Source organism: Pyxicephalus adspersus, chromosome 9 (genome assembly GCF_032062135.1).
Source record: "Pyxicephalus adspersus chromosome 9, UCB_Pads_2.0, whole genome shotgun sequence".
Taxonomy (NCBI): domain Eukaryota; kingdom Metazoa; phylum Chordata; class Amphibia; order Anura; family Pyxicephalidae; genus Pyxicephalus; species Pyxicephalus adspersus.
This window is the reverse complement of record NC_092866.1, coordinates 20,445,193-20,459,152: the sequence shown is the minus strand read 5'-3', so window position 1 is coordinate 20,459,152 and position 13,960 is coordinate 20,445,193. Positions and strand designations below refer to the sequence as shown.

Here is a 13,960-nt window from a genome sequence, read left to right as displayed (position 1 = left end):
ATTCATCTAAATAGTCTTCACTTAGTTGGTATATTGACCTCACGAGAAGAAGTTGAAAGAGTACATTCAACCCAGAAAATGTCACAAAAAGGGGGAAATGACTCCCCCTCGCAAGTGTAAATAAACATGTTAATGTATTGGGATACAGATAAAGAAAATATTTAGGAAATATAATTCTTACCTGGATGGCTATCTTAATGATGTAATAATTAATCCAGTACTAGTAGATGGAGGTATCATCATTCGCAGGGAGCTGTGCATCACTCAAAGGGGAAGAAACTTCCCCCAAAGTGTCGTCATAATGCCAGAACCCGTCCACAGACACAACCAGCCCGCTGCCCTGAGCCTACAATCTATTTGGAAGACGTGGTCCACGGCCCCGGCCGGTGCACCAGCCAGAGCTGCGGTCCACTAAAATCTTCTCGTGGACTGTTGGTGACCACTAGTCTAAGGAACACCCACTCTGCAGTCCCAGTAGAGATGCCTTCTCTTACACAAATTACAGACAGTGCACTGAATTATTTTCCTGAACACCCTGTTAATGGGTTGCTGCTTGCCCTTAAAGCAGAAATAAACTGAAAATAAACAATGACACTTACCTTGAATTCTGAAGATCCCTTGATGGTCCTGGGCCTTCCCTCGATCTGGCCTTGCGTAGTCCTCGAATTCCTCTTCATCCAGGTGCGGAGGAAGCGTTGGACGCAGTCATTATTACGTCTTCTTCTTGTCTTCTTGCTACGTCACCCGATCTCACACTGCACAGGTGTGAGATTGGGGAATGTAGCCCGCTGTAAAGGGGGAAAAAAGCCGATCCCACTGTGTATGCATGAGATCGCCATCTCTTTATCCTTAGCGAAAAAAATGCCCATTCCGCGCTCCCATTCAGTCGATCAAGACTGAAAAAGGTGGTGCTGCACCCTTTTTTTTTTTTTTAAAAAAAATAACATTTTCCTTTACATATAATGTATGTCTACCCTTTTATGTAAAGTGAGAATATTAAATTTAGTTCCGCTTTAAGTAGCAGATGTTAAATGTATTGATGCTTTGTCAAAATGATTATAAACTAATATTTTCTGTAATTATTTGGGGTGTACCCATGACACACTCTTTTTTAAAGCTTTTTGGGCCTCTTAATGAGAACACCAAGCACTACATTAATTTCCTTTTCTTTGTTTCTGGAATCATCTAGACAGCCTTTCATCCATTGCCCCTTGGCTGCTTGCAACAGGAGAAAATAGCAATAATGTTGCAAGCAAAGGTATGTAAGACAGTGCTCGCTCCAGGGTGGTTATAGATCTGCCTATGATATTCCTTCTCTTGGCTGCACCTAGGAGTTGACCTCAGATTACAGATGTGGGAGAGCTCTGTGAACAATCATTATATACGGTACCTTGCCAATATATTCCCAATAATCAAATACAGAATATTATAGCTCATACTACTTTGTATAATTACAAACACGTTCTGGGATCCTGGGTATTGGAGATCTACAGCAACTATTCTGAAAAATGTGAAAGAAAAATGTGTTTTGAAGATGTAAGGGCAAGTTAGAAGTTTTGCAACAAATCATGTCAAGTCATATGATCTGTTTTAAAATTAAATATAATGTACATTCCAGAAAATATCTTGAGGCAGTGCCTTCAGTAGAGATAACAAAGGCTACAGGCATTAATACTTTCTAGTATTATTAGTAACTTTTATTTTTAAAATGCCAACATAATTTGCAGCGATTTACAATAAAGAGGGGCTGCAGATGCCCAACAGAGCCTCTAATTTAAAGGTGAAAGTGTAATGTATATTATACATAGGAGTAATGGGAAACAGACATGTTTTTTTGAGTGTTTTTAAATGAGTTCAAGATAAGAGCAAGCATAATGGGATAGAAAGATTTCAAGAGAGAGGGGGCAGCTATCGAGAAGTCTTGGAGCTGTGCATGGGAAGAGGTGATGAGTGAGGACGTCATTAGTAGGTCTTTCAAGTAGCTGAGAGGGTGATTTGGGTTTTTTTTATGTATCAGGTAAGTTTTACAGGACTAGTGAAATGATTTAAAGGAAAAGCACAGTAACTTCCTAAATTTGCTTTCAGGCCTAATTGAGGGCTGTGTAAAGTTTTTCAGAAAAGGGTCATAAATTAGGAATAGTTGGAAGAATGATACTGTAAATCTAACTGCGGTATTTATGATGGATAAAGGAGTCCAGTAACTGAGGTGATGTGAACATGTAAAAGTAGTTTGGTATTTGAAGATAGGGATAGGGGTATTTAGGATTTTTGAATGTTGCTTAAGATAATATGGCAGGTCCTAGATATATTTGGTGAATAACCAGGACTTCTGAAAGTATTGGATTGTCTATCAGTACCAAATGATTCCTTGCTGGAAATCAATATTGAGGCACTGTGCTCTAGTATACCTAATATCAAAAGAATATCAATAGTCAATGATTTTCTAAGGGAAAAAAACCAACTGATTTTTGAACAAAACAAATTTGTATTATCACTCCTAAATAACATACTAACTGAATATTTTTACCTTTGCTGGCAAAACAAATCTCCAGATAGGGACATGCTGTGCCCCAATCTATGCCAACCTTCTAAGAGGAAGCCTTGTTCATGTACTTCTGCCACATTTTACGGAGGTGTGGCGGAGGTACATCGATGATGTTTTAATCATCTGGCAGGGTTCTGAAATACAACTATTAGAATTTTTTGATAAAATACAAGTTAATACCTACAATTTGGGTATTACTATTTATTACAATGCCTCATCAATTTCCTTCCTAGATATAGAAATTCAGATCAATCCGGAATTAACAATTTCTTCCAAATTATATCGTTAACCTACAGCTGGCAATACCATACTGTCAGCTACAAGTGCACATCCAGAACGTCCTAAAAGAAGTATATCATTCTCGCAATACCTTAGAATACTTGATAGAGGATATAAAAAAACATGCTTTAAAAAAGCATACCATTAGGGTCAGCAAGCTAGAACACTTAAGAATCCTATTCACATCTCATACTAACTGAAGGGACAAAGATGAAGTGAGAATTGTCACTAGATATTCTCACCAACATAATATTTTAAGGAACATTTGTAGCCAGTTTTGGCCAACATTAATTTCTGATCCGCTAATTAAATATCACATAGGCCCAGTTTAAATGCTACACAATATCCAGGCCTAAATGAAACGTTGAGTTTCAATCAGTTTTTGTATTGGAAATCCATAGTTTTGTTTTTTTTTGTTTTTTTTTACGATTGTTTGTTGTGGCCATTCAAATAATAACATTTTTTAATTAATAAATGTTTTATATAAACTTATGCTTGGTTGTTAACATATTGCAATCCTTTTCATTTGCGATTTATTGTAATTCATTAATTTTTTGGTAATAATTTGTGATGTGTTATTATTTTAAATTATTTATTTGTACTGATTTTGCAATAATGTATAACAATGGCTTTATTCGATAAAATACTGTGTTATGATTTGCATAATGTAATGTACTTTATTGTGATTTGTATAATGATTGTCTTTTTGATACAGTATTATTTATTGATCTATGTAACAATAATCATTGGTTTTATAACCATTTAACTGTTATATACCTTTTTGATCAGGTTTTCTTATTGTTACTGCCTTACCAACAAACATATCGATTTATTTCATGTTAGCCATGATGCTTAATGTTTTGTTTGCATAGGTTGACACATTGTTATATGTTGACTAGTGTTGGTGTTCGAATTCGGGTTGTCCTTATATTCAACCCAAAAATGGCTGTTCGAATTCGGGTGGACCCGACCCGAAAAAAAACGAGATAAAAATCAGTAAAAATTCGGATAAAAAAAAAATAAAATTTAATGTTAAATAAATTTATTGAGTGTTTGGGTTTATTTACCTATTATTTTTTTTTTTACAGGTCATCCTACAATGACATATCTCTTACTCTGTAACACACTTTCCAGCATAGTAATATTATGATACATTTGTTACATTTTTCCTTTATCCACTGAGAGTAAAATGTGACAAATATATCATATTACTGTGGGTGTTACAGAGAAAGAGATACTTGCCAGCGGGCATCTGCAGTTCATCTGTGACTGCAGGCGATCCACGGGGCACTACAGATCAATTAACCTGTAGTGCCCTGGGGATAGTAGTTGAACTGCAGAGTTTATCTGCAGTTCAGTTCCCACGGTCACATGACCGTGGGAACTTTGCGGTCACAGCTGTGACTGCAGGCGATCCCCGAGCACTAGAGGTTGAGTACTAGAAGTTTCCCCATTCATCACATCTAGTGCCCTGTGTTCTTGGATAGAGAAACTCTCTCCAAGAACACATACTGCTAGGAACAGCAATCAGGATCCCTGCTGCAGTCCTGTAGTATGTGTTCTTGGATATAGTTTCTCTATGTCTCTCTGTGTTCTTGGATAGAGAAACTCTATCCAGGAACACATACAACTAGTAAAGGGCTGCAAGAGTAATCTGATTGCTCTTGCAGTCCTTAATAGTCCCTAAAAATAACCCGAATTCTCCCACTATCAACTTCAACGGTCTTTGAATTTGGCATTCGATTACCCGAACAATATCTCACTATTCGATCGAATAGCTGTCAAATCGAATAGTGAGATATTCGACCAACACTAATGTTACCTATTCCTGGATGCCTTGCCTGTCCGTAGCTTCTTTTGTGCGGCAGGGGGTGCCCCGCCTAATCAGATCTATGTCTGACGGGGTAAAATACTCGGAGGGATGGATGGGTCTCCTTTGGAGACGGCACCCATTGGCACAGCTATTTTAATCAAGTTACTCATTGGTAAATTACCTAGTGTTTGGATCTTTTATTGAATTGTGGTAAGTTAAATAGCACACCTCAACTAACATGAGCTAGTTTTTTCATTGTCTGGGGATGCTATGTTACATTTATGGGCACTATCATTAATCAAAATTATAATTTAAGCACTTTTATCACTGAATTAATGAGAACTTTTTAAAGGGGAGAACTTTCTTGATTAGTTAATATAAAACCCTTTCTTTAAAATTAGAGAGACACTTAATGGGTGATTTTACTTTTACTTTTACTACTATAGAAATTAATTTAATGTATTATCTTAAAAATCATGATTATTTACAATGTATGAGTATGTTTCCTATCCCTGTTGCTGCTTCATTCAGATCCTAACTACCATGCAATGTGAGAGAGATCCATAGTTGGTAATTTGCATCCAATATATCATGTAAATTCAATTTTTAAATATCACCATTTTATTTACATGGATTATTGATATTTTTGAAAAAGTTCAACCTACTTTTAGTTGTGTTACACAGTGCCACCAACAGCAGGGGCTGTGTTCACTGTCAGACTGTCAACCTTTGCCCTTCTGCACTAGGAATGGGCAGCTTGCAGATGATTAGAGGCCTAGTCCACCCTAATTCATTTGGCAGCACTACCTATGCTCTACTCTACGCCTGGCCTAAGAGTTCACAAAAACCTTACTACTTGGCCTCATCCAGCTAAAATGCATCAGAAGAAGAGGTCAATGTGGGGCTTCTTGTCTTCTGTCAGTTAACTTTTAAGGAATTTCCTAGAGTGCTCCAATTAGAAAATATTCACTTTGGGGGGAGGGGGAGCACATACGGCTTGTTGTCCCTGTACTACATGTGGAATAATAAAGCTTCATCACAGCCTGTGAGACAACATCAGCAACTAAATGTAACAATGGATGAAAAAAAGGTTATCATAGTGTGCATCCATTGCATGCATAGTGTTTTGCTACCTACTTGACATTCACTAAGGATTTACCTCAGCAACAAATCTCTCATTGTGAATTTTATCTTTACCCATGCTTTCTCTAACACAAAAGAAGCATGTTGTCAATATCCATTGTTTTTAGTGAAGGGGCTGGCACATAACAAACCACCAGTGGCCTTTTGATGACATCTTTATACAGTCAATACGTTTCACAACTACAAGGTGCAGGGTTTCCACAAAAAAATGTAAAAATAAAGGAATTAGTAATTGAAGACCTGCAGAGTGGCATGCAGAAGGTAGCAATTACTCAATGATTTTTAAAGGATGGCCTTTAAAATTAAAATGTAAAATATTGGAGTTGGGATAAACATGAGGATGACAACTAATGTAGCTTTTACACATTTTTATATCGAATATAAACATACTATTCTTCGCTTTACTTGAAAAGGAAATATTTGGATTGTTGTTCCAGCTGATAAGAATGAAAGCCCAATGAAACTCAAAATTTAATAAGGTAAAATCAAAAAGAAATTAGGTTGATAAATGCTAACAGTTTATTGATTACACTTTTGGATTTTGCAACATCATTAGACTTAGGTCTAAAAGTGACTTTTCACAAAATAGAAAAAGAAAACTACAAAAGTTAAAGTGCTCTATTTATAAAGTAGGGAATCAAACACTCCCTGGTGAGGAATCTTCTAGGTCCATGTGTTTTTAAAGCGATAGTAAACAAAATAAATCTTTAACTTCTTAAACAGAGCCCCTGAAGAAGTTCCATTACAGGACGGTGTAGGACCCAAACAAGAACAGTGCTTGGTGCCACCATCTTTAGCTGTCTTCTTTCTTCTTCTGGCTATGTCCCACAGTTTCACACTGCGCAGGCACAAGATTTGGTGATGTAGCCTGCTGTAAATGGGAAAAAAGAGTGCTGATCTTAGTGTATATGTGACAGGTTAAACACGTACAAACTGAAACAGTTGCATAGGTCGGACAGTTGTGTGTGACAACTGACCAGTTAATAACAGTGTGCCAGTCCCAACAGTGGTTAACACTGCACAGATCATCAGAAAGAATTGTGCAGTATCTTCAGTCCATCTAGTAGATCTGTTTAGCAGCATGCAGCATCACTTTAGTCATAGTCATTCTGTCAATCTCTGCATCCCTGGCACACACGGCCTAAGTTATTAAAGTGAACTTGGGTGATTCAGCAAACCTGGAATGAATTTCTTAAAATTAGTTTGCGATTAGTAGACAAATGTTTCAGTCCTGGACCAGATCATTCCTGGTTTGCTGGATCACCTAGGTTCTGTTGGATTACATATAATATTAATATACCCCAATCTTGGAGGGCTTTAAAAAAATCAGCATCATTCCCAACTTTCCCGGTTTCACTAGGACAGTACCAGTTTCTGAGAGCTGTCTTGCTGTCCTGGGGAGCAGTATGATGCACAAAGTATTGATTTTCAACTGGATGTAAGTCCAGGGACTACCACTAGATGGCACCAAAAGCCAATACAGTTCCAGTCCTCAATAGATAGACATTGCAGAGATCAGCACTCCTCACTCCCTTTATCAGCTTGTGTACACTTGTGTCCACACTGGATGATCCATCCATCCATCCATCCATCCATCTATCCACACTTCAGTGTGGACACAGCAGCAACACTGAAGGATGAATGGATAGATCGTCCATGGTGGGTGAATATACAAATTGAATCTTGAATAGGTATTAGTTAAAAATAAAATACATATTTGTTTTTATGCATGGTGTGGTGTTGTTATTTCCAGGGCTGTTTTACATTTTTTTGGTAATGGGTAAGGGGCATTATGTGCCCCAGGGTGGGCAGCTGATATCTGGGTGCTTCAGGATTTCAAATAAGCCCCCCACCCACAGACCCCCATTGCTTCTGTTGGGGTAAGGGGGTCTGTTTTTTTTCCAAAGTGGAGGGAGCTACATTCTTTTTGCTTCCTTTCTTTTTGGGAAAACCAGATTCCAGATGACCTTTTATGGATAAGAGAAGGGGCACACAAGGTCGCTGCCCTATTTCCTATCCGGAAAGGTCCCCTAATGAAGGTGCTTATTGAATGGTCTGGTTTTATTATTGAAGGGAACAAATGCCATTTTTTTCCTGGTTAAAAAAGACTTTAGCCATGAAAAATGCAGCATCTTTGCCTGAAATAAGTTTCATTATAATTTTTTATTATGTTATTTATTTTAGGTGTGTGTCAATATGGGTATGTGGTGCAAAGTTACATTTTTTGGATGTGTGCAATTAAGGTAAGTAAAAATAAAAATTTAGTCTGCTTTAGTGAACTTTTCTTTAAGATCCCATTCCTAAAAAGGGAATTGGTTGGCTAATAAAGAATTGTGACAAATATCAAATGGTCCAATTTATTGTAATAAAATCTCCAATAAAACAAAAGTTATTTGCAAGTTTACCTTTAAAATGCAATGGTTTTATATTTCGTGTATACCGTGTTATTTCCATGTGGATGTGTTTCCAATTTAGTCAATGATGTCTCTCATGCTTTAGCCACGCCGGGTACATGCCCATGCCCCCTGTTTAATGTCTCTTTATGGTATTTTCAAATATTGGGAGGTGTGAATCAGGCCTACTGTGTGAAGCAGAGGATTAAAAAGTGTGTCCTGCAGTCAATAAGAATTAAGCATGATCCTGCCCTACTATTGGCTACTAGTCCTATTTAAGCTTTACTAGTTGCAGGCACTGGATACTGGCGTGTTATCTGCTATTCTGCCCAGTGCGCTATTGATTCTGCTATTTTGGATTTCGACCACAACTTTGTCTGTGGTTGCCGCCTGCTCTGGCCTGTTACACAACTTGCCATGTTTGCTGCCTGCCCCGATCTCACACTGTTCTACTACTCCGCCTTGACCTGCTGTGTTCCTGTCTGATAGCCATTCCTACACTGAAACGGTCTGATCCATGTCACCCCAAGTGGGGAGAGCCTGGGGCTGCGACTTGGTGACCTCTTTGCTGTAAAAATAGTATGATGTCCACTAGGGTCACTGGCTCATCTCTTCTTGTGGGGTGCTCCAGTGAACAGGAACAGTTGGGCATTATAGAAAAACGTTCTTGTTAAAACCAATTTTTCCCCAAACCTTGGCATTGTATGGGTTTAGACAGGCCCAAAGAGACAGGGGTACATTGCTATGGGCCTATGAAGCTAAATGGGGCCCATGAAGCCCAGCGCGTACGTAATTATTAATATAGTTTGAATATTTATTTATTTATTCTATTTCATTTTTATTGTATTGCGAGAACTTTCGCGCACAAGAATGTTGAGTGAGCCCGAAGCAATTGAAGGCTGTGGCAATGACAAAATACTTTTGAGTGACATAATACAGTGCATTCAAGATTCAACGAATAAAAACTTGTGAACGTGACTATCAATAAGTGTTCTCACTTGTTCATTCCTAGCCGAATCCCGTGAGGAAGAAGAAAAAAGGACATGAGCCACACTGATTCATCGTGGACTGCAATGAAGACTTTACAGGACAGTGAAGGAAGAAATAATTCCACAGGTAAAGTTCCCTGTAAATGCTGTAATTGTAGCATAAAGGACCCACTGACATTGCGTGCCTTTTTGTCCACGTTATGCAATGCTGAATTCATGTTCAGTCCCTAACCCAAACACAACACAGCTGACAAGAAAATGTTGCAGTGCGAGTTACAGTAGTAATGTGTAACCAGAAACCATTTATTAAGATATCCTCCTCTCTGGGTGGTGTAGTCTCAGTATTGTACTTTGTGTTTCAGGAAGCAGTAACAGGTTGTGTGATTTTTCTGTCATGGAGCTGAGCACTGTGCTGTTGCTGAGCTTTGCCATTTTAGCTTTGGTATGGAGGAAATTCTCTCGTCCCAAGGGATTCCCTCCTGGGCCCCCAGCAATGCCCATACTGGGCAACATACTGCAGATGGACTTTGCCAATCCTCTACAGGACCTAAAAAGGGTAAGTTTATTGACAACAAACAACTGAAATACATCTTTTATGCTGAAAGTACAGGCTCAGCGGGTAGCATCGAAGTTACCTTGGAAGGACAAGGTGAAGAACTTTGAGGATTTGTCATTCACTATATTTGTGGAAAAGTATAAAAACTTACTGCAATTATTTATTTCTTTTTTTTTTTACAGTGATAAAGTATTAAACCGATTTGGTACACCATAACATACATGTGCACGTTCAGCTCTTTGCTCTATATTTATATCATCCAAATGTGAGCTCATTGGTCCAACCCCACAGTATTGGATGGTAATGGAACACAGTAAACATTAATTCATATGAGAAAGAAGTGTGTTAAGATGACTGTCATTCCTTTTCACTAGGAAGGAGCTTTAGGGTGCTGTAGCTCATCTACCGAAGCAAATAGGCCCTAAAGTAGACAAACTTTACTTTCCAACACCGTCTGACCAGTCTGCTGTGAATGATATAGCACTTACAGTGGGATTCTGCAGTCTTTTGCTTGTAGCCCTGAGTGGCTACAAGGAATTCCAGGTACAAGATATCACTTATTAACGCATCCTTTTCTTAGTCCTGATGCTTTAATAAAATAGAGGTACATTATATACTGACTGTTTTACCAAATGAAATAAAGCAAGCTGACCCCTGCAAGAAGCTAATTTTTATATTTTAAAGTGCACCTGTTGCCAGGATATAGTCCTGTATACTATTTACATATTCTTAACCAGAAGTAAAAACTTTAAATTCATTTTTTTTGTTGTTAAAGTATTCTCAAGGATGCTTAAATATCAAAACACAAACTCTTAATTTAGATGGCACTTTGTTTCATAATAGGGCTTCATTTTAAAAGAATTTTACTATATCTAAAACCTGTAGAGCGTATGATCTAGACACAGGTTATCTTTAAGTATGTCAGCTTTAAATTAAAAATAAACAGTATCACAATACTTATACATAGCTCTCAATGTAACATTTGCGTTCTTTTCTAAGTTCTCCAAACAGTATGGTCAAGTTTACAGCATCTACCTGGGATTTACCCCAGCTGTGGTCATCCAAGGGTTTAAAGACCTTAAGGAGGTTCTGGTGAATAAAGGAGTGGATTTTGCAGACCGGCCTCAGAACAGATTAATAGAAACCATCTCTGGTACCAGAGGTAAGACGTTTATATACTATGATGTTAACACATGTTCTGGTCAAGTTTCTAACCAGTTTGGTTACTTAAATTCTACAACCCTGAACTTCTTTCATTTGAAAAAAGTCCAAAAAGTTATATAAATGTGATGACAAAACATAATGTAATCCATATATTTCTTCAGTGAAAATGAACTGTACTTTTAAACAAAACTAGCATAATACAGCATCCTAATATCCAATGCATAGCAAAACTTCAGTAAGAGTACTGGTAATATGCCAGAAAATTGATATGCTCACAATTTCCACTTTGATGAAAGCACAGCTCTGAATTTCTAGGTATGTGTTGTCAGCACTGCTTATTTTGTCTGCTGGATTACAAAGAACATAACTCCCCCACCTCCTTCATAACCCAAACTTGAGTTTTATTTTACTAAAACAAATTACACTATTCTAAACATTTATCTTGTTCTAGGTCTGGTGGCTGCACACTATGGACGAGCATGGAAAGAGCACAGACGCTTCACCTTGTCCACATTGCGTAACTTCGGCCTTGGCAAAAAGTCAATGGAGGAAAGAATTCATGAAGAGAGTGTGTACCTAATTAAAGAACTTAGAAAGAATCAAGGTGAGATTACATAGCACTATTCTGGTACTGCACATGTTCTGGTACTTCTTGTTATTTCATGTGTAGTTGGGAATGTATTTCTTTTTATCTATACTACTATGCTTTAGGTCAGTGGTTGCCAACCTTTTTGGACCTACGGACCACTAAAGTTACAGGCTCCTGACCGCGCATGTGCGGGGAGCCATGTATTGCCTAAAAGGGAAGAAACTTCCCCCTTGGTGATGTCTTGATACCAGAACCCACCCACCAGGTCCAGAGACACGCACCGCCCACCGCCTTGAACCTGCGATCCATACGGGGGACACGGTCCATGACTCTGGCTGGTGCGCCCCCCAGTGGGGTCAGGAGAGGGAACCCAAACTTTTCTCGCAGACCACCGATTGAGGTGGATTTTCTATGACAAAATCACACTTAAATATGTGTGTATAATATGTGTGCTTTTAAAACTGATACAATACAGCCGGCTGTTGTATATTCTAGTTAATTGTGTTCCTAGCAATAACTTGTTGTATAATATAAAATATCCTATGATTGCTTTAGGTGAAAAGAATTTCTTCTGTGGTAAAATACTGTATATGTTAAGATTTGTTTACACTTTTTCCACTCAATTATAGTTTACTAATTATTGTAAATACAGAGACCCCAAACTGGCATACAATTTCATAATTATGCTGATGTGTATATAGTTGATAAACTAATATGGATACTTTATAATTGGTGATATCAGGCAATTTCCCGTACGGTACTTATTTTAGTGGCTATTCCAATGGTGGAATGAATTAGGAAAATGGCCCCCTTGGTTTTATCAGTTATATAAAGGCTGCCAACAACATTCAGGAAACGATTAATTAGAAATAAAAGATTTTATATAAGCCTATTACCTGAAAAAATACTGTAAAACATGAATCACTTAAACATTTGGATATGCTAAAAAAAATGATACCTTAAACCCAACTGTGAGATAATTTCCACAAAAACAGTCTTCTCCTGCTCTCCTTGTAAACTTTTCTCCTCCTTTTTCAAAAAAGGCCAAATACTTTATATGATACATTAGAATTATACATCCATTATAGAATGATATAAATATAAGAGTATTGTGATGTCTGCTATCTCTTCCTTCCCTGCCAGCATCCTAAAGTGGGATGATTTGAACAGCTCATGTCCTTAGCATGCATTGCTGTCTATGAATTTCATTTCTTGCACCTAATGCTTTGAAAATGCTGTAGTATTATGTTTATCCCTGGGAAACTGCAGACAATAAACTACTGTGGGTTTTACTAGACAGATACTATTTGGGTTACCACCATTTAAAGTAGTGCTGAAAGTATACCTGGAAAGTATAATGGTACATAACCCGTAGTCCACTGAATTACAGAAATCATGATTATGATGGCCAGAGCCAAGAGAAGGATTTGAATGGTGCTTGGTTTTAGTCAACTAGGAGGTGGAACATGCGTTGGTCACATTAGTATTCTGTATTTAATGACATTTAATAAACTGTTGGACAAAGTATGAAAATTATAATTGTTTATTTATGTACATGTTATTTAGGCTGATATCATTCATAAAAAGCCATGAGTATTTTAGTTGAGTGGAGATAACTGCTCTTATTTTCAGATACGCTGGTTGACCCCCATTTCGTTCTGGACAATGCTGTATCCAATATTATCTGTTCCATTGTGTTTGGGAGACGTTATGATTATGATGATACCACATTCCGAGATATTCTTAATGTTGTTCATGAAAATATGAAGATGGCTACTGGATTTTGGGCTCAGGTGGGTTTATCCTTGTGTGTTTTAATCTTAATTTATAAACCAAAAGATAGTTATTCAAGGAAACCAATACAAATAATAGAAACCCCTGACCTGTCAAATATTGGTTTGCTACAATCTGATCTGGTATTATGGCTTCAATGAATCACACAGTGATTCATAAACCTATAAATGGTGTGACAAAAATGAATAAGGTCGATAATGTGCACAGTGATATTTTGTCACAGTTTTTTCTGCATTAACATCACATTAATTATTAATTTTGAACTATGAAGGGTCAATTTCCTTTTTCATTACAGCTCTATAATGCATTTGGATTTGTCAAACATCTTCCATTGCCCCATCAGAAGATATTCAAAAATGTTAAAACAGTCTTTGGATTCCTTGGAAAAGTTTTAGAAGAACACAAGAGGACCAGAGTGCCTGGTGAACCCCGAGATTACATAGACTGCTATCTGGACGAACTTGACACGGTAATCTTTAAAACTGTTTTTTCTGAAACAGAAGAGGGCATTTACTTTCATGAGGGAGGACCATATAAAAAACTGAGTGTCCTGAGTGTTCCCCAGCTAATCCCATGTTGTATACAATCTTGTAACATTTGACTACTATAGAGTAGCTTTGTGTAATCTTTTACTATTTTTAAGGAACAAGAAGATGGTCGCAAATCAACTTTTGATCCTGAGAACCTATTCACAT

General features: G+C 37.5%; 1 protein-coding gene across 1 annotated transcript in view; it reads left to right on the top strand.

Moving 5' to 3' along the window:
• Positions 1 to 9,556: 9,556 nt before the first annotated feature.
• The window catches only part of LOC140338276 (cytochrome P450 2J6-like), a gene marked incomplete in the record, with an annotated part of 8,534 nt that continues 4,130 nt past the window's right edge, over positions 9,557 to 13,960 (top strand). Inside the window, 6 exon segments of the mRNA XM_072422421.1 lie at positions 9,557 to 9,718; positions 10,718 to 10,880; positions 11,334 to 11,486; positions 13,104 to 13,264; positions 13,561 to 13,734; positions 13,909 to 13,960. Coding sequence (XP_072278522.1) covers positions 9,557 to 9,718; positions 10,718 to 10,880; positions 11,334 to 11,486; positions 13,104 to 13,264; positions 13,561 to 13,734; positions 13,909 to 13,960 — 865 coding nt within the window.